The sequence below is a fragment of the Benincasa hispida genome, chromosome 6 (assembly GCF_009727055.1).
Source record: "Benincasa hispida cultivar B227 chromosome 6, ASM972705v1, whole genome shotgun sequence".
Classification (NCBI taxonomy): domain Eukaryota; kingdom Viridiplantae; phylum Streptophyta; class Magnoliopsida; order Cucurbitales; family Cucurbitaceae; genus Benincasa; species Benincasa hispida.
In genome coordinates this window covers 48,770,208-48,791,070 of record NC_052354.1, presented here as the reverse complement: position 1 = coordinate 48,791,070, position 20,863 = coordinate 48,770,208, and the positions used below count along the sequence as shown (strand labels likewise).

At 29.7% G+C, this 20,863-nt stretch overlaps 1 protein-coding gene across 2 annotated transcripts; it reads left to right on the top strand.

Moving 5' to 3' along the window:
• The first annotated feature begins 12,965 nt into the window (after window positions 1-12,965).
• Window positions 12,966-18,645, top strand: LOC120080032 (vesicle-associated protein 2-2-like). 2 transcript variants are annotated; one of them, XM_039034566.1, is made up of 9 exons: window positions 12,966-13,323; window positions 13,946-14,063; window positions 14,143-14,213; window positions 14,314-14,395; window positions 14,960-15,075; window positions 15,143-15,763; window positions 16,325-16,513; window positions 17,584-17,661; window positions 18,244-18,645. In XM_039034566.1, the coding sequence occupies exons 2-9, from the start codon at window positions 14,015-14,017 to the stop codon at window positions 18,352-18,354; spliced, it is 1,317 nt and encodes a 438-aa protein (XP_038890494.1). In that variant the 5' UTR covers window positions 12,966-13,323; window positions 13,946-14,014; the 3' UTR covers window positions 18,355-18,645. The 2 variants fall into 2 exon arrangements, with proteins under 2 accessions (XP_038890494.1, XP_038890495.1); XM_039034567.1 differs by lacking the exon at window positions 12,966-13,323 and adding an exon at window positions 13,420-13,701.
• The last annotated feature ends 2,218 nt before the right edge of the window (window positions 18,646-20,863 follow it).

The window sequence follows — 20,863 nt, the reverse complement described above, 5'->3', positions numbered from 1 at the left end:
AAATGTTCAAATTCACTTAGGAAAATAGTATAATGTATGATGATACATTATAATATAAAGTTTATATTTTAATTAAACTTTATAATATAAATTGAATTTTGAATATGATTCAAAAATTAATTTATCAGAGAATTAAATATTTGAAGGAGTTCAGATATTAATTTAATGTGAATTAGATTCATATTAAAACTATAAGTTAGAATTAATGTGTATTAGATAAACATTAAAACTATAGGTTATGAGAGAAATACAATTGAATATGATCCAAATATTAAGTTAAATTAAATATGATATTTAATTCTGTAATTAATTAATTGGAGAATTAATTAATTATTTGATTTGATTTGATTTGATTAAATTAATTGAATTAAAACTATAGATTATGTGAGAGATGATCGTTTAAATATGATTTAAATGAAGTTATTAACTAAAATAGAGTTAAGTAATTATTAATTATTCTAAATTAATAAATTAAATTAATTATTTGATTTTATTAAATCGAATAAATAACTCCAACGTAGGGGAGTTATCAGAAACATGGGATAGCTCCCACGTTTTCCTCTCTCTCCATTGGTTGATTAAACCCGCAAAAAGAAAAAAGAAATATGTTGATCAAAGAATCGTTCTAGAAAAGAAATCAACTTTGAGATTGGTTCCCACAAACCAATACCACAATTACTCAGAGAATAGGAAGGTTCCCAAGTGGTGGTGTTCGAGAAATCCATCCCAAAGGAGAATTGGCATTTTTCCATTTGAGTTATCAATGAAAGTAAGTGACTTCCTTTTCTCTGTAGGATTAAATTCCTAATTTTTAAAGTATGTTTATGTTGGGGATGATGCCCTAAGTCTCGTGTCCTGTAGTTTATAAACACATTTTGTACGAACACTTGTAATGTATAATATATGATATTTACTTCATTTCTTGACTTTGCACATTGGATGTTTTATTTGCTTTACCACAAACCAATAAACTAAAATCCTTGGTTGTCATTATGTAACTTAAGCATGTATATGGTGACATACAAGTGGATCATGTCTTAAGTGATAACCAAAATGGTTTGTAGTATATGGATATAGGAGGAAAACCTTATCCTGGTAACACTATGGATGCGGCCTGCTTTGTAGAATAGTTACAAGTGTTGTGACTTGCTACAGATGGTCTGATCCTGATCATTCATGTAGGGACATGCGAGCGGGGCGTTCTATACAAAGAGTTTGTATAAGACCTGACCACGAAGTGTTAACGGCTTGTTATATAACACCGTTCATGACAAAGACTTCACTTCACTAGGATGACCATAGGTAACATGACCTCAATCCTAAGTGAGTTGGGAACTTTTGCCTTTGAGGGCGGTCATTTGATTTGTATGGGTGTAAGTGGCTAGATTACTGACTCAAACCTACCACTTTGGGGATTCGTCTGATTTGAGAGCTAGGAACTCTACTACACAAGATGGAATTCACTTATTTGCCCTTAAGGGCTGATCTTGGAGCTTGAACGATGTGGCGACACACATCTTCTCATGGATCGAGAGGTGTCCACACATAGTAGGACTATGTTGTATTGTTCATTAGAGGAATCAGCGGTATTTAAGGAGTTGATGTAACTACAGGGGCAAAACAGTAAATTGGCTCAGCTGTACTTATGAGCATCTATGAAGGGTTATCGTACTATTGATTGGTGATATCCAACTGACACAGAAATATATCTGTGGTAAGAAGAGTTCAGTTGTCGGTCTTTAGTGGAATGCTTGCCAATTAACGGATGGTGGATTTCGTGGCTAAAGAGTTTAGTCAGCTATTCATGTATTGGAGTTTCGAGTCATAGGTTTATAAAATCCCATTGGTAGCTCAATAGATTCAAGTTGAGAATTAGTTTTTTGGTCAATTTGAAATATTCAAATTGGCAAGAGAAAGTTCGATTGTATATAATATGATTGAACTTGTTAATTATATATGATATGATTGACTTTATGTATAAGATACATTAATGGGAGGAAATTGGATATAAATATGATTTATATCTAGTGGAGGAGAAAACACTATGGTAGATATATGATATTAAATTATAGGTTAATGAATATAATATGATTATATTTTTTATTTTTTATTTTGGTAATTATGGGATAATTGGCCGCCGTTTTCTCTGTAACTATGCGTTAGTGGAAAGTTTCATTCGGTTTTTTGTAACTGAAGAATAAAATGAAAATTGTTTTCATTTTGCAAAGAACATGGTTAATTGCTCACGTGTGTTTTGCTGCCCATCGCTTAGTAAAATCAGAGACTATATGATTGCTCGAGTTTACTAGACGATTGTTTACATGCATGCGCTTCTTTCTAAAGGATTACCTACCTTTTCCTAAAGCTTAGCGTCAAGTTTTTACTAAATGGTCGTATAGACGATCACTGACCTTTTACTACATCGTATATTTCATCTAAACGATCAAACATTTTGGTAGAACAGATACATTAATTGGTGGAACAGGTCAAGACTGCGACCGGTGGCGGCTAAGAGCGATGCATGGAGACCAGCATGCTACAACGTTGACAAGGTACAGAAGCGGTGGCTTCCTGATCGGAAATGGCTGGCGCATGAGCAAAACAGCGGGATGACCGCAGACTGGCGTGCAGGGCGATCATTGGCACCAGTGTGATGTGCTGGCTGGTGTTGGTGGCGGCGTCTAGAAGAGAACTGAGAAGCGGTGGCTACTAAGGCTGGACGACACACACCTCTAACGGAAGGAATGAAGACGCGCGACGACTTCAACATCTGCGAAACATAAGGAGAGAGCGAGAGAGAACACCTTTTCAATTTACCCTTTTTTTCCTTTTTCTTCTCTTAATATCAAATTTTAAAACCTAATATGTAAATATATATAAGTAAAACCCCTAAATCCAAATCCTAATTGGATTTTAATTAAATATATATACATATTCCTTTTTCCTTCTTAAATCCCAACTTAGATTTAAATTCCAAAAAAATCAAATCTCAACCATCTATTTCAACTAAAAAAAGTTATTTTAATCCAATTATTCAATAGAAAATTATTTCAAATGGTAAAACTATTTGAAAAAATACAAAATTTTAGAATTATCAATGATAGGCATTGATAGACATGTAGATGTTATTGTGAATTGCAGATCGTGGATGTTACAATTATCAACATCAATAGACACAAATAGAAGTCTATTAGTGTCTATCATTGATAGTTCTAAAATTTTGCCATATTTTGTAAATATTTTAGTTTATTTTTCTATATTTAAAAACAAACCTTATTCAATTCCAAATATAAATTCAACAATAAAATTTAATTCAAATAAAACCGAATCTTTCCAAATCCTTTAATTAATTTCAAACAAATCCCTAATTCCTTATCGCACTAATAGAAATTGAATTATTTAAACACACTAACTCAATTTTGTCTTAACTTTACAATATAATTTAAGAAAATTAAATAAATTTTTTCTGAAAATTTGGATTGTACAACTTATGTGGTTATTAGTGAACCTTCTCAACCCTACTTATGTGGTTATTAGTCAACCTTCTCAACCCTATTTCATCAACTGAATTCCTACATTCTTCACTGCAAGTTGCGTTCATTTGTATTGTAAACACTTCATTCCACACAACATCTTCACTATTCATACTTTCCACACATCACCATCATTATCAATTCAACGCATCACACCTCCATAATATCTCTTCACATTCACTTTCCTCCATTCCACGTAAAGCTTGTAATTAATTTAGTATTCTAGCTGTATAAACACATACATCAACGCACTAATTTCATAAACTTGTATATGCGTCCATCTTATTAAATTTAACAATTATCCAATACAAAGTCCCTGTGTTCGACCTTGGTTCTCACCAAAAAAACCTTTATTAATTTTATAATTGGGCTTAATATTAGGAAACTTTTCACCAATAGAGCACTTTATTCTTCATTATTCAATATTCAGCCCCTTCTAAGATGGATTCAATCCTTCTCAAGGTGAATCTCATTCTATAACACGTTCTCACAGGTAAGGTTAATATAAAGAAGTCATCTCTCTAGAAGAACTTTCGTGTTTGAAGAGATATTAGATATCAAGGTCAAAGAACAACTCCATGAAACCCTAATTAATTTCGGTAATTGTGAAATCCATGCTTCATGAAACCCTAATTGATTTATGGTTCAAAGAACGACTTGGAAGTGAAATATCTACAAAATTCGAACTGTTGTAGAAATTTTTTTTCTTGTTTTAGGGCCTGCGATGTAGCCGCATCGTTGACCTAATGTGATCGCATCATATACTATTCCTGCAAACAAAAAAAAAAAAAACAAAAAACAAAAAACAAAACAAAATAGCCTCTAAATGCTCACAAAATTTATCCATATCACTCTAAACTTGCTTATAACTAATTAAAGACATGAATTTTTCTCTTTTCAAAGTCATTTTAGGGTCAAACAATCATACTACATGTCTTTTTACTAGAGAAAAATAGATTGTGAAAACATGCACTTTTTTATATCTATCAATTACCATACCTACCGTATTTTTTACTCGTGGATGGAGTCCATTTGACTCGTGGCCTACCAACACTGGTTACTATTTTGGATGGTAGGATTACTCATTTGATGTATCCTAGTGGTTTCTTTCATTCAGATGCATGTCCAACCGGGAATATCAATTTAGCATATCCTAGAATGAGGGATTCTACGTTTTAACATCTATTGCAAAGGGTGTAAGAGTTAATGGTCGACTATTTCAACATCTTGTTCCACAACTATGAAAGCATCGAGAACCGTCATTGTCCTCTACATTTTAAAGCAATTAATTAAAAAATATCGCGTTATTTAAAATCCATAGACTTTTTTCTCTTAAATTTGACAATATCTGCCTCATTAATAGATGTTTGTACATTGGATAATTGAAATCTAGTTTATTTTGTTGTTGTTATTATTTTGGAAAGATAGACATTGTATGGCTAAACGATTGGGAATTAAGGAGATTGAGAAAAGGATTTAGGAATTGACATTATCCAATTGTGAGCTTACTAGATGAGAAAGATTTTAACTATTTTTTTGTTGCCAAACTTTCCACTAATTTTCTAAAAGTAAATAGTCATTAGCTAAAGTGGCTTTTATTGGTCTCACCCACCTCTCTACCTCTCTATTCTCTAGAGTTTCCCTTTTCTCCAAGTTTTCTTAAATTCTCAACTAACTATTTGGTTTGCTTCATTTTCATCCACTTGTTAACTAACAGTGACCCCCTCATTTCATCTCATTAACAAAGGTTAAAACTTGAAACACTTTCTTAGTGTCTTGTTTCCACCCCCCTCTTCCCTCTTTTCTAATGTATTTTTAGTTACTATATTTGTTTTCATAATGTTTTAGTGGTACTTTTGTAGGTTAAAAATCTCAATTACGACAAGATATTTTTGATAATTGAATTGCATTTGATTTTGAAATGTTTGAAATTTATTGATTTTATTCGCTTATCCATATTTTATGAAAATAATCAAAATTTTGATTTTAATCCGGTAACTCAACTAAATAGGATGTTTATAGTTTCCTTATTTAGCTTGAATTCTTATCCCCGTGAAACGTTATATTTTTTAAAAAAATGCTACATTTTTCTAATAAAAATTATAATTCAATGATTTACTCATTACATTTAATTTATAAAAATATATATAGACTAAATCATAAAAATAAAAGAATGATGAACAAAACATTATAAATATTAAACTATATAGAAGTGAAAATTTAAGCTTGCAACCATAATGTAAAGGTATACGTAATAAAAAAGCGATAATTCAAATCTACAAATTTTAAAAGAACTTTAATATTCAAACAAGTTAAACTATGTTTAAATGAGTCAAAATTAATTTGTTTTTTATTAAAATATGTTTTTTTAAAAAAGAAATTGTAGTTGAGTTTTCATTGTTTTTATTTTTTAGTATAATTGGGATGGAAGGAAATTGCAACTATATATCTTTTTGTTATTTATGCATATTATACATCAATCGAATATATTCGACAACTCAATAAAAAGTAAATGGTCCAAAGTTAATAAATATGAAAATATGGCTTAGATTCAAAAATTATTTCAAATGCTAGAAAGCAAACTAAAAAAAGTAATATTCAGATATTTACTTCCAATAAAAGGCAAAAATGAATACCAGAAATGTGGTATTTATTTCATATCTCTAAATGCCTTTTAATGATTACTCTCTTTTTACTTTTATAAGTTTAATTAGAAATAGTATTTCTCTTATTTTTTGGCAATATTATTTTTAAAATATCCTTTTTACAGACTAGATGTAAAGTAGAAACTTTTTAATATAAAATGTAGAGAACAAAATCCAGTCAATGAGTTACCAAATGCAACTTTATATCATTTCTCCATGAAAAATAAAAACAACAATAAAAAATAAGGACAATTTACTATTTAAAATAATAATGATAATGATAATCTACCAATTTTGTTTTTTTTTTTCTCTCTCTTTCAAAACATGAAAATACGTAAAATAAAAAAGACAGAAAAAAAAAACCATAAAAGACGTGTTTGGTGCGTGATAAAAGTAAAGAGTTGAGTTGAGTTAGTAATTATTATCTGAAGAGTTAAATTATGTGAGAAGTTAAATTGTCTGTTTGTTGAGTCGAATTAATAATTATTGTCTGTGTTTGTTGTGTAAAGTTAAATTGAGTTGGGGGATCTGATGTAGTTTTTGTGAATGAGATTAGTTCTATTTTTTTTTTGTTTTTTATTTCATTCTTTTATTTTTTTAGTTTTATGTTTTGCTATTGTTGATTAATTTTCAGATATACACGTATTTTCTCAAATTATTTATGACATAAACTGGACAATCTCAATTTGTAGAACATAATAGATTATTTTTCATATATTCTTTTAAAAACTATAATAATTATAATTCTCTTCAATCTGTAAAACATACTAACAAAATACATTTCATATTGCTGCTCAATTAATTAGTATATTGTATATTGTATGTATATATATTGAAGGTAATTATCCCAATTACTAATTGGTATATTGTATGTATATATATTGAATCTTGTTAACTTAACATTATTATTTCACATATCATACCATTTATTTTTATATAATATGGACAGTATATTTGGAATTGAAATTGTATAGGATAATTACCTTTCATTTGATTATGATATGAGAATGTGACGTAGTACAACATTTTTCATAAGATCACAAAAATAATATGAAACGACCGAACATGTGGTTGTTTAAAAAAAAAATCACAAAATATATGTTCTTTTCAATACTTATAATATAACACAGTGAGGGCCTCAGATATAACATAACATAATATAACATCGATCGAAATCCAACAAAAACATTGAACCAAATCATCATATCAAATTTGTGTAAAGTGGTGTTCCAAAGGTTTGACGATAAAAAAAAAAAAAAAAAAAAAAAAAAAAANATACTTATAATATAACACAGTGAGGGCCTCAGATATAACATAACATAATATAACATCGATCGAAATCCAACAAAAACATTGAACCAAATCATCATTTGTTAGCTAAATAAGTGTAAATTTTAAAGATTAGACGATAAAAAAAAAAAAAAAAAAAAAAAAAAAAAATGGGGAGGACCAAATGGCGAAGATGAGGGAAGAGAGAAGAAAATGAAAATATAACTGGTTTTTAGGGTTAGTTTTGAGTGGGTAAAAAATGTGATTTTAATAACGCACAATTTGTATGTATGGGCTTAACAAACATGGTAATAAATAAATACCCACCCAACCCAACAACTTATATCTATTTATCAAACACCCCAAAAATATCTATTTATCAAACACCCCAAAAATATCTATTTATCACAAAAATGATAAAAAGATATATAATAATACAAACACCTATTCATCACGTAAATGGGTAACGATGGACAAATCTTTCATACAAATTTTATGCAAAACTAAAACGAAAAAAATTAAAGTTTAAGATCCGTTAGGTAATTGTTTGGTTTTTTTTCTTAATTAAGCTTATAAATACTACTTTCACCTCTAAATTTCTTTATTTATTATCTATTTTTTACCAATTAGTTTTAAAAATCAAACCAATTTTTTAAACTAAAAAAAGCAACTTTTAAAAACATATTTTTGTTTTTAGAATCTAAATAAGAATTCAACTAATGTACTTAAGAAATAGATAAATCATGATAAAAAAAAAAAAAAAAGAGAAAATAGATTTAATTTTTAAAAATAAAAAACAAAAAATAAAATGATTATCAAACCCAACCTAAATTATTTTGATTTAATAATAAAAAATGAATTTTTTACAGAAAAAGAAAAATATAATTTTAAAAAGTAAAATCTTGAAATAAGTTTTTTTGTATTACTAAAGCAACCAAAAGTTTACTAAAAAAAATCTTTCAATGATAACACAAAGTTGAGTGGGACCAAATATTTCATGATGACAATCACAAAGTTTCAGTTTTAAAAAATTATTTCCTTTTTTCTTCCCTAAGATTTTTCATCTCAAAAGCCAAAAGGCAATTCAATCAGATCTGAATTGATGAAATCCAATGCTTGATTTCAGACCTTTTTGCCCTATTCCTTTTGTTCCCTTTTTATAATCAAAGCACCCTCTTTAAGTATTTCATTTTTTTTCAACTTTAAAAAATTTGGTTTAAATAAAATTTAAACTTTCAACATTATATAATTTGGTCTTGTAAGACTTTTCAAACGTCTATTTCAATTTTTGAACTTTTAAAGAGAATTAACTTTTTTCTTCTATTGTTAAAATGTAATATGGAATAAATATAAAGCATTAGACAATCGAGTTGAGTTAAGTAAGAATGGATTTGAATATTGATTGATTAAACCTAACTTCTTTTTATTGATCATATTAATATTATTTTTTTCATTTATGTAGTATAATAAATGGAGCATGAAAACTTGAAACTCCAATATTTTTCTTTTTTGAAAAAATGAGTTAATTCAAGCACTCATAAATGCATGATCTCAATTCAACTCTCTTCTTTCTATTAAAAAAACAAAGCCATAACAGCCACCATGACCTCCCCAACTAAAAATTCCACTCCTTCACATTATTAATTTTTCTCAAGCATTTATAAAACAAATGGCTTTATTTAAAAGAATAAATTTTCTCAATAATTTTATAACTTTTTTCTCAATGCTTTGATTCAAGTTTACTAAAAAAAAAGAAAAAAAAAAAACAATTTTGTTCTTAAATATTTGGGTCTAGTTTTTATTTGATTCCCAGTTTCCAAAATTTTATACAATTAGTCATTAAATTTTGAGTCTGATTTCAATTTAATCTTCTGTATTCAATATGTTATAATTTTAGCATTAAATTTGAGTTTTGTTTTAGCTTAGGTCCATAAAGATTTATACTTTTAAACTCTTAGTTGCATTAAAACTTCATTTAAATTTGGTTAATATTAAAATTAAATATCATACTTATCCCTCAATAATAATAATAATAATAATAAAAAATGGGCATGCTGATGCACATATTTTGAAATAGATTATTCTTTTTTCTAAAGTAGATGCAACTTTTTGATATCCCACCTTTGTGGTCAATACACATAACAAGTTATCCAATTTTTTTTAAAGGAAAACCTTTTTCCCATGGAAATGGATTAAGAGCAAGAAAAGTTGGTCAGAGTTACTCTGTAATTCAATTTTTTTTTTTTTGAAATAAAAAAAAGTTGTATCATAAATGTTAAAATGAAATGGAAGAGAGAGAGAGAATGATTTATCTTCAACAAATTTGAAAAACACGCACATAGGAATTTTAAAAATAGATTCACTTTTTCTTTTCCATTTAAAAATTTTGATTGAAATTATTTCATTAACAATTTTTAAAGTTTGATGTGATTCATTTTATCTTTATAAGGTAAAATTATTTTATTAATAAAAATAGTAAAAGAAATCAAGTATAAACTAATCAAGTACATGCTTAGAATTTTAAAAATTGTGCAAAGAACAAATAAATCTGAAAAATATTCTTTTTTAAGATAGATCTGAAAAATATTATTCATTACAATAAAAATAAATCTAAAGGGTATAATTGATTGATTAAAATTTTATAATTACATAATTGAAAATTTATAGTTACATTAATGAAATTGTTAAAATTATCAATTAAAACTGTGAGGTCAATTTTTCAGAAAATGATTGTCCAACCTGATTCTGATAGGTTCGAATCTCCACTTTTTTTTTTTTTTTTTTATTAAAAAAAATCTCCCATTTTTAATCAATTTTTTATTTATTTTCTCGTAGTTTATAAAAATAAGAAGAAAAAAAACCACTCTGAATTAAATTCTATTTTTAAAAATAAATAAATTTGGTGTCTAGGGGTAAAGAATTGTGTTAATTAGCTAAAACGAGCCCAACAAAACTAAATATGTACTCTCAATTTCAACGTCTGAGGGTTGATTTCCAATCACATCCTATTGTCAAAAAAAGAAAAAAAAATGTATTTATTAATTATCATGCATCTCTTGACACAAAACGTTAGAATATGTTTGATTTAATTGACGTATAATTTTGAAAAAAAAAAAATTAAAGTGTTTGACAACTACTCAAATCTAACTTTTTAAAAAATGCGTTTATGAAATAAATTGGTTTTGAGAAAAAAACTTGAAATCAAAACTTAGAAAAATAATTTTTTTTGCATGTTTAATAGTTAATCTCTCCATACTTTGTATAATCTACATAAAATTATCAAAATATCCTCACCTTTACTCATTATATTAAATTTCCATCGACATGTCGATATTTCTACTTTTTTATGGGTTCGATATCAACATGAGGAGTGAGTTGATGTTTCCATTATATTGTAGAAAAATCCACAAAATATAAAAAAAAAACAAGCAACAAAACATCACTAATGTAAATATAATAAAAATAATAGATATGCTAACTTAACTAAAATTCATAAATTGTTCATATACTAATTTACATTTATTTTAGAATTTTTTGGTTTTATAATTTTTACAGAAATATCCATCGAATCGTTATTTTATCGATACTTCCATCCAAATTTCTGTAAAATTGATATCTCGATATTTTTGTCGACATATGTTGTCAACTCTAGTAGTCACCACTGACGACTAATTCTAGTGACCAATTTTGCAACCAACTTTGACAATTTGGCATCCAATTTAGGGATACCTTCAATCAATAAAAATGTTTTAAAATTATTTATTCATAGTATTTAATAGTTACCTTAATAAAGGCACTTTTAATATATAGTAAATTAAACAAACTCATATATATATATATATATGTATACTTTTGAGAAAGTTTAACTAAATACATTAGTTTTAAACCTTTTTTTTTTTTCCAAAAGTTTAAATGAAAATGATTTTTTAAAACAAACTATTTCATCACGTCATTTAAATAAGTTGTCTTTGAACAGGCAACCTCCTCTAATTACAATATCTTCCATAGTGAATTCCAAAAATAGTTTTATCAATAAAAAAATTGAAATTTTAGAATATGATAATTTTTTTGTTGTAATTATCTCAAATGTTAAATGGGGGTGGACAATAATGCATAACAATATATATTTTATGGAATTAAATGTTTACCTTTAATAACTTGAATAATTCGGGTTCAATTATGGTATGTTTGAAATATATAATTTTTTTAAAATGAAGTTTATCACAATTTTGACAATAATGCAGAGTGATATTAATAATTGTCTTTTTGTGTAGTCATCAATTTAGGTGTTTATCATAAATTAAGATGAAGTATATAACCATTTGAAGTACAATAGTTGAAAAAAAATCTAATTAAATAAAAATATGTTTGGTTGGTCAAGTAAAAAAACCATATAAAAATTTCTATATACTTTTTATATTCAAATACTTTTCACATTTGATTAAAAAAGAGTTACCATGATGCATGTCAGAATTTGTATTAATTGATTTTTTTTATTAAATACAAAGGTTTGCAATTCAAATATCATTAAAAAAAAATAATAAATATCATATCCACACTAAACCATTTTAAATATGAGCTTCATCTATATCATATGTAAAAGGGTTATAAGAGGAGAATCTTTCCTTTTCTTTTTTGTCTCTATAATATTAGTAAATGTCTATTTTTCGTAAATGTTTGAATGTTTAAATGGGCGTGTCTTTTAAATCCAATAGGTGTAATGGATGTTGATGAGACGTATTTGTTCGGGTAAAAATACGTCCATTCATGTATGGATAAAATCTATGTATAAACTTGTAAAAATTACATGAAAATTTGAAAAAAACTACAAAAAGTGTCTTTATAAAAAAATACAAACTAAATCACTTGAAATGATTGATACATTGATGCATTTTCACATATTCCTTCCATGAACCTTTTTCTTTTTTGATGTTTGACTTCATTTTCTCCTAATTATTTGTAACTTACATGTATTTTACTATGGAATATCGAAGTTTTGTGATGGTAGGAAGAAATCTAAAATATATCACTAAATAGTATTTTAACCTTTCAAGATTTATTAGATTTAAAAAATGTATAGAAAATAAATTAGAATAAGTGTTAACTTTTTAATTTTCAATTCAATAATATTGTGGAGTTGAATAAAATCCAAAATGAGGTTTAAAAATAGAGAATAACACATTTTTTTTTTGTCCCTATTGCGCTTTTTATCTTAAAATATATTAATTAAAAATATGAAGTGAAATTTTGAAATAGTACATCTTGAAATTTCGATATCGAATTAAAATAAAATTCAAGAATCAAATCGTGGACTAAAAATGTAAGAGGTTGAAATCTATCCTGAAATAAAAACTTTTGATTTTTTTAATAAATAAAAAAAAGACAAAAAGGTATCATTTAAGTAAAAAGTTATTAAATAATAAACTGAGAAAATTCCATAGAATTACACCACCAAAAATAGGGGAAAAAAAGTGTAAAAGCCTCGAAATTGGAGCCAAGTTTGTTAAATTATTTGAAAAATAAAAAGTTCAAACGGGAATTGGATTCTGCCGCACCGGCTGAAAGCCAAGATCACAGCACAGCCGGTACAACTAACACCACTTCTCTCTCTACCTTGCGTTCATTCAGCAGTCTTCCACTCCACCAAACAGATCATTCATTCTCTCTCTCTCTCTAGAATTTTCCAGGGTTTCTCTCTCTCTTTCTCTTCATTTGGAATTGTAAATTCCACCAAATCTTTGGACTCTCTTTCAATTTCAGTATTCCATTGCCTTTTTTTTTTATATATTTATTCTAAAGCGGAATTTCCACGCCAAAGTCGGTCTCCGTTCATCTCCACTTCTCTTTCTTTCTCTATTTCCGCTCCTACGGAACTGGTGAGTTTTTTCTTTTTCAATTCTATTCCGTCTCTCTCTTTTTTTTTTCTTTTTTTTTTTTTTTTTTTCTGTATTGTGAGTGGAAGAATCTTCTCGTTTGACTGTTTTTGTTGTTGAAGATTTCTGTTACCCTGTTTAGAACGTTGTCTGTGTGTATTTTGGTGACTTCTGTTGGTTTCTTGACTGTTTGAGTTTCTTTAGTTTTGGATTTGAGTGTGATTTTGGTGTTTGTTTGTTGAGTTTGGAAATGGGTCGGAATTTGTAATCGGATTGAATCTGTTCGTTGACTCATGATTTACGGTTCGAATAGTGTTTGGTTTGAACGATCTGTTTTGGAATAAGCTCAGCGGGTGCGTCTTTGATCGTCACTGAAAATGGGTTTGGTTTGACTTTCTCAGCCCAGTTTTTTTTTCTTGGAAAATTGGGGCAATGGGACATTATTATTATTATTTTCTTTTACCTAAGAACAGGGTGGATGGGAAACACGGGGTCATTAGCTTCTATGATCTGCAATTATATAATGAAATACTTGGGATTATTCTATGTTTCTTTCTTTCTTTCTTTCTTTCAAGTTGCTTCTTAATCAAATACAATTATAAGAAAATGACTTTTCTGAGTGCAGAATAATTGCTTCCCAGGCTTTGGATGCAGAAGTGTTACTTTTGAATTTGGTGTAATTTGAGGAAAAGACATGAGTACGAAACTCTTACATATCCAGCCTAAGGAATTACAATTCATATGTAAGTGCATCATTAGTAATACTAGTTATTGCTTGCTTTTGAAAAAAAGAATTGAAGTGAAGTACCTTGCTGCTTTCAGTTGAATTGAGGAAACAAAGTACATGCACAGTTCAACTAGCCAATAACACCCATCATCATGTTGCCTTTAAAGTATGAGCAACCTTCTTTTCTTTTTGTTCATCTCTTGTTTCTCTGATAATTCATGTGATTTTCCATGTGATATATGTCATACTATTAATATGTTTGGTAGGTTAAAACTACATCTCCTAAGAAATACTGTGTTCGACCAAATGTTGGGATAATTTTGCCAAAATCAACATGTGAATTTTCAGGTACGTTCTTTAAAGTTTCCATCTAACATGTCTAGGCACCTGTGACAATCGACTCCCCACCCCCGGGTAAAAAAGAATGTTTTTAGATATTTGTAACGAAGTTACTACCATGAACATTCAAGTTTCAATGAATTTGCTTCTTCCATGTATTACTTGACATTTACAATATTTGATCTGCTCAATGTCTTTCTTTTGTTGAATCAATTATAAGGTTATCTGCAAAATCCTATAAATGAAATTTGAAATCATACCATTTAGTGTTTTGAGGATTATAAACTCAAGAATGTCTAATATCATGACATGATTCAGTCCAGCATTTAACAAATATTTCTCCTAAAAAGGTTTTTGTAGGAAGACTGTATAATTGTGTTGCCGTAATACTTGTGGCTTTTTCTTTTGCTGTAAACTTGTGGCCTTTTCTTTTCTTTTATTGTTGTTGGGTTTTTTTTTTTTTTTTTTTTTTAAAAAAGAAAATCAATAATTCTAAACCTGGAAGTTGGAACTATCTGTTTTTGTTTTCCCCCCTCTTATCAGAAGTTAATTTCTTCTACGATTCTGATGTAGTTATAATGCAAGCTCAACGGGTTGCCCCACCTGATATGTTGTGTAAAGACAAGTTTTTAATTCAAAGCACAATTGTTCCTTCAGGGATAACAGAAGAGGACATCACTGCGAGTATGGTAAGTTTTTGTGGATACATTCAGCTTTTCATTCCTTGGGTTTTTGACTGTTTACTCGTTTTTCCAGTTTTCAAAAGATGGAGGTAAATATATTGAAGAGGATAAGCTCAAAGTGGCACTCATTAGTCCGCTGAATTCCCCAATACTCTTGCCTTCTGATGGAGCGTGGGATGCAAGAATGGATGAAGTTATGAAACTGAACGAACATAGTGGGCCATTAAGAGATGGGATGGACACCAATGAAACCCCAAAGCTGAAAGATCAAAATGGTGCATCAGATGAGGTACTTCTCTCTGGGGTTTCAACATTAGGAGATCAAAATGGACCATCAAATGAGGGGATGACCCATGAGGCTTCAAGATTCAAAGATGATTATGTTGCTTTGAAGGGGGAGCGGACCATTGAAGCTTTAAAACCATCTGATCAAAATGGAGCATTCAGGGAGGAGGTTCTGCCTCGTGAGTCTTCAAGACTGAAGGATCCAAATGGAACATCAAAGGAGGAGCAACCTCGTGAAGCATTAAAACCGAGAGATCAAAATCGAGCATTGAAGGAGGAGATGAGTGTTGAATCACCAAAAAAAAGAGTTCAAAATGGAGCACTAGAGTCGGGAGCCTATGAAACTTCACATCTGGAGGATTCAGTACCAGACACTATTACGATTCAACCTCCATCATTCGTGTTAAAAGTAAGAAAAAAATTTCTTACCTATACAGAGTTAATTTTTTTTTTCTCTGTGTCTCTCTTTAAAAAAATGCTCCTGAGGGATTAAATTGACATTTTCCTTATTAAATTTGATTTTACTGCCTAATTGTTGTTGATGTAAGAACTTGTCGTAGGTTTCTGTGTAACCTCTTCCACATTTCCTAGGGAGGGAGCGTTATCTTCCTTTGTTTTTCCCAGTAGAAAGTGTTTCTTATCTTAAAAAAAAAAAAAAAAAAAAAAAAAAAATTGTTGTGGTAGGAAATTATAGAGCAGTCTGTTAACTTGGACTGTGTCATGATTTAGGTTGTGTTTAGAATACATTTTCAAGTATTTGATTTAAAAAATAAGTCATTTTGGAAGAAATTGGATTGTTTGGCAACACTCAAAATAGTTTTTCACATGTATTTTAATCAGTTTTTATCAAAATTGTTTAAATAAAATTGAATTATCAAAATTGTTCAATTTGATTGGTTGAAACGTCAACTGATATGTTATGTGATTTTTTCAGTTTCTAGACAATTGAAGTTTTTCTCTTGTGCATCAGTTTCCTGAGGATGTGGATGAAACCCTAGAGCTAAACAATAGGATGTCGAGATTTCAAAAGACTGCTGAGATAAAGCAAGCAGCAGAATTGGAACCGGTGACACTGAAAAGAGCTGAACAGCTAAAGATAGTTAAGGACATTGATGAGATGAAATCAAAGCTGAATGAAATTGAATTAAAGCTCGGAGAGGTGACTTTTAATTGCCTTTTGTGCTTTTCTCGTTCTTGTGCTGCCTTTAAGCTATAATTGAGAATCTGACACTGAGATCGTTCATCCTCATCTAATTCAATCAAGAAATACGGCTGTGATTGATTTTTATTTTGTTGATGTATGTTCAATTTGTTATCTATGAACTTATAGAGTATGTACCCCTAATATCATATCCGTTGATTTGTTGAAAGAACCCATGACCTATAAGATCTTGAACATTTTTTTAGCTAAAAAACTGAATATTGTTCCAAAAAATATATTGTTAAATTAAATCACCAATTAACCCAAAAGCTTAAATTAGTGGGTTATGGTAAATTTAATTATATCAAAACTTTAACACTCCTACACACTTTTGGGCTTGAAAATTTTAGATCACCTAACAAGTGGAAATTTATATTAAATGGAGAGAAAATGACATTACAGGTACAAAATACAAAAGAGAGGAGGACATGTTCTCCCTAAAAAACCAAGTAGAATATTAAGAAAATCACTTCAGTTGGCATGGATGTAAAGGAAGGAATTAGTTCTGAAACCATTAGAAATAAAGCTCTCTAAAGAAGCCAAAAAAATTAACATTGTCGTCCCAGAAATGATTAAAATCTTTTCTGTCCTTCGAAAGTTCTGCACTCTGTTTGTCAAAATTATCTCCTCATGAGATTCATCTTACCCTGTTGCAAATTGCACTCCCTGAAGTCACTAAACTCCCGTCTTCCAGACGTGGTTATAAGGCTCCTTCAGTTGGATGTTCAGTTATCAACTTTAGAGATCTTGGTTTTGTGCTACAGATTGATTCTTAATATTTGTTAAAACCTGGTCTCAGTTGCTGGTTATCATCCGTTTTTTATATTTTCTTCAAAGTTCAAAATGTTATTCCTTAGTTAGAGGAGGGCTTCGTTTTATCATAATCCCAATACCCAGAAATGAAATGTTGATGGAAATGGAAGAAACTACTTTCCTATTATTCATTTTTCCATTTGCTGTATTATTTTACATTTTATTGACCACGCAATACAATTGTAATGATGATCTTTTGTCATATCGTTTGATAGGCTCAAGTTACCATTTCAATGCTGTCCGAGGCGAGAAGATTAAGTGCTCAAGAAGTTAAAAACTTGAAGGAGAAACTGGTAACTTCCTGGACCATATTTTTCTGTTAGTGGATGTTCTTCTTCCTTGTTAGAGTCTTGTGATGTCCATTTTATGGCAATATTCAAGCCTGGTCACCTCAACGGTACCCTAGTATAAAGGGAGATTAGGGACTTTTTGCTAAATTCAAAATAGAAGGGTCCCCGACGGTAAGGATTTGAGATTTTTGGAGATGTATTCAAGGTACTAGGTTGAAACTTCCTACTTGAAAATTTGAAATCGTTATGGTCACTCAGAACTGACTTCAGGATTAGTTCGTGGTGTACTATGAGCCTATGAGCATAACATAAGGACTGGGGTAGCTTTTAGTGGAGCCAACAAGAAAACCACTTCTGTTTACTTGTGTATTCTCTAAAGTAAACAATGTTATTTAGTTCAGTGGCTTTAATGTTTTGGACATTCTTCTCTTAGAAATTCATTCTGAACGGTTCTTGGTCTTCCAGGTTTTGCATACAATTGAATTTCAGCTAGTTTCTCAACAGTTGCATTCATGATTTCTCTCACTTCTATTTCTTTTCTCTCTACTTCTTGTGACTCGGTGTTTCATCTCACTATTTTCACAGATGGAACTGAGTAGGAGGGGCAGGGTGAGCAATCAAGTTGGTTTTCCTCCTTTGTTTATCTGTATGGTGGCGCTTATTTGCATTGTGTTCGGATTCGTTTTGCATCATTGAAGGGTAAGGTGTGGAGGAAGGAGAGCGATGAGGATTGCAGAAAACATGTAAAGGAAAATATCTTACTTATGTAGATAGATCGGTAGCCAGCGCACTGTGTGTTGTCAATAAGATGCACATTTTGATTTTGGCCACCGGAAGTTTGCTGCTTTATAGTATGCAATTCAGATTTTGGGTATAAATGTAACGTGATGCTCATCTGTTTTACTAATGTTTGAAGATAAGTGGTGATGGTTGACCAAATGTTGGCTTTCATATTGGTCTTCTCTTCACACTTTCCTTTTTCCTTTCTGTGATTGGGTCCTGAGTTATTCTATGTGCTAATTTTAACCAATTTTATGAAATTTTAATCTTTATTTTGTATTGGAATGTCTTGCCTGTTTTCTAAGTAGAGCCTTTTGTAGTCTTCTATGAATATGCTTTGGAATAAACCTCTAAAAATAAGTGGATTTTGGACTCGTAAGAAATTTAGTTAAATTTATATAGTTTTTATTATAATTAGTGCCATTATAATTAAATCATTATTTTATTAAAATCTATTTAAAAAAATTAAAGTTGCGTACTAAAATGTATGTTTTTAATGCAAATTTCAAGCAATACAAGCTCTCTTTTACTGAAAGAGGTTCAATCCCACGTATTGCTAAGGAAAAAAAAAACCCTTTTATTATCATTTTATTTTGTGTTTCTTGGTCTTTTAAAATTGAGTTTGTAGATAACACTTGGGAAATCGCAAAACATGGTCCCACAAAAATGGAATTAAAGAAATGTAGGACAACTTTTATTTTCAAGAGTATTTGCCTTTGGTGTTAAAAAAATTACCATTTTGTCCTTTAAAGTAAAACCCTTATTATTATTATTATTATTATTTTTTTTATTTTTATTATTAAACTCACAATAGTAGGTGTTTTTTTTTATCAGACATTTATAATAAGAAAATGCAAAAACAATTTTATCAAACAATTTTGTAAGCTTTTGAAAATTTTCTCTCGATCTTTTTTATTGAGAACAGTTTTATGAACCAATTTTGTACGCTCATGAAATTTTACAATGGAAATAGATTCCTTTGTAGCCTTGGTTTGGTGGGTTAACTTTTTCCTTTTCACCTTTTTTCTTCTTCCAAAAGTTTGGTGTTGGAAGAAGAAGGTGTCGGAAAAAGAACGCACAAACTTAGTTCACGAGGACGGTTCTCTGTAGAACTTCTTTGATGATGAGACAACATTTACCTCTCAAGGAAACTCATATTGAGAACATGTTCTCTAACAGATGCTTGTTCTTACACACGAGCATTGAAGATATGTTTAAGAGTGTCGTGCCTGAGTTGTGTAGACGGTTGTCCGAACCCCGTAGAGAATCCATGATCTCACGGGCAGTGATCATGGGTTCATGTTTTTTGGCTAAGACTTCTTAAAGGCTTGCCAAGATATACGCTCGTGCATTTTCATTTGCTCGGATCCAGCACTCGTATGCCTCTCGGAATAGGAGGACACTCCTCTATTAGAACAAAACAGAGGCCATCAATGATCAATATAGTGTTGATTGTGTTTTCTCAGGATGTATAATTATCACCGTTAGTTTGTCGGCGGCAAGCAGATTTAAAGTCGTAGAAGTCATACTTAGAATTGCTGAAACTATACAAAATATTTATATTAGCATATCTTGCATTAACCCATTTAGAAAAACCAATCTGTTTTAGCAAAATAATCTAATGCACCCTAAGTGACATCTATTTTATAATGATACTTCAGTGAGACAGGACAAAAGCCACATAGGGTGATCAGGTGTTCCTTCACTGAAATGGGACTATCTCAACCAATAAACAAAATAACTCCTTGTTGCTGTAACTATCAGTCATCAATTGGTCCAGAAATAGTTAAACTCGCTTAACATTTCTTGTAAGTGTAACCCCTCATTTTAGATTCTAGAGTTCTGTCTCAATGAGCCAACCGTAGGAAAAAATTGATTGAAACAAAAGCTAAAGTAACCATTATCCATTTCTGGAGTTTGAATAAAATGTCATGCGAAATGTCATCTGTAGGGGGACACTAAAGATGACACGAGGCCGAGCATGAAACTTTATTTCAAACTAATGAGAGAGACCAAAGGATGAGTTGACACTTGTCCCGCTCCCACTTACTATAAACACTATCTCTATTCACCTTGGTATTGATCTATACAAACACCATCCATAGGGGGACACTCAAGATGCCTTGAGGTCGAGTATAGATCTGTGAACATTTAAGGAGAAACGTGAAGAGGAAAAATGAAGTATCATATATCCCATTTTCCTTCCATTAAGTGTTTTACCTAGGGTTAATTAACTTAGAAAAATCTGGCTACTGATTTTAACTAAGTATTTGTTTAATTTGCCAAAAAGTAACACTTACTTTGGATAGTTAAAAAACTTTGATTAATGTTTATTAAATATTTTAATAAATTGTAATCAAACATTGTATATGCTTGTAACAAATCTATCTAATTCTTCTTTCTAGGTAAGTTCGGATGTTATGTT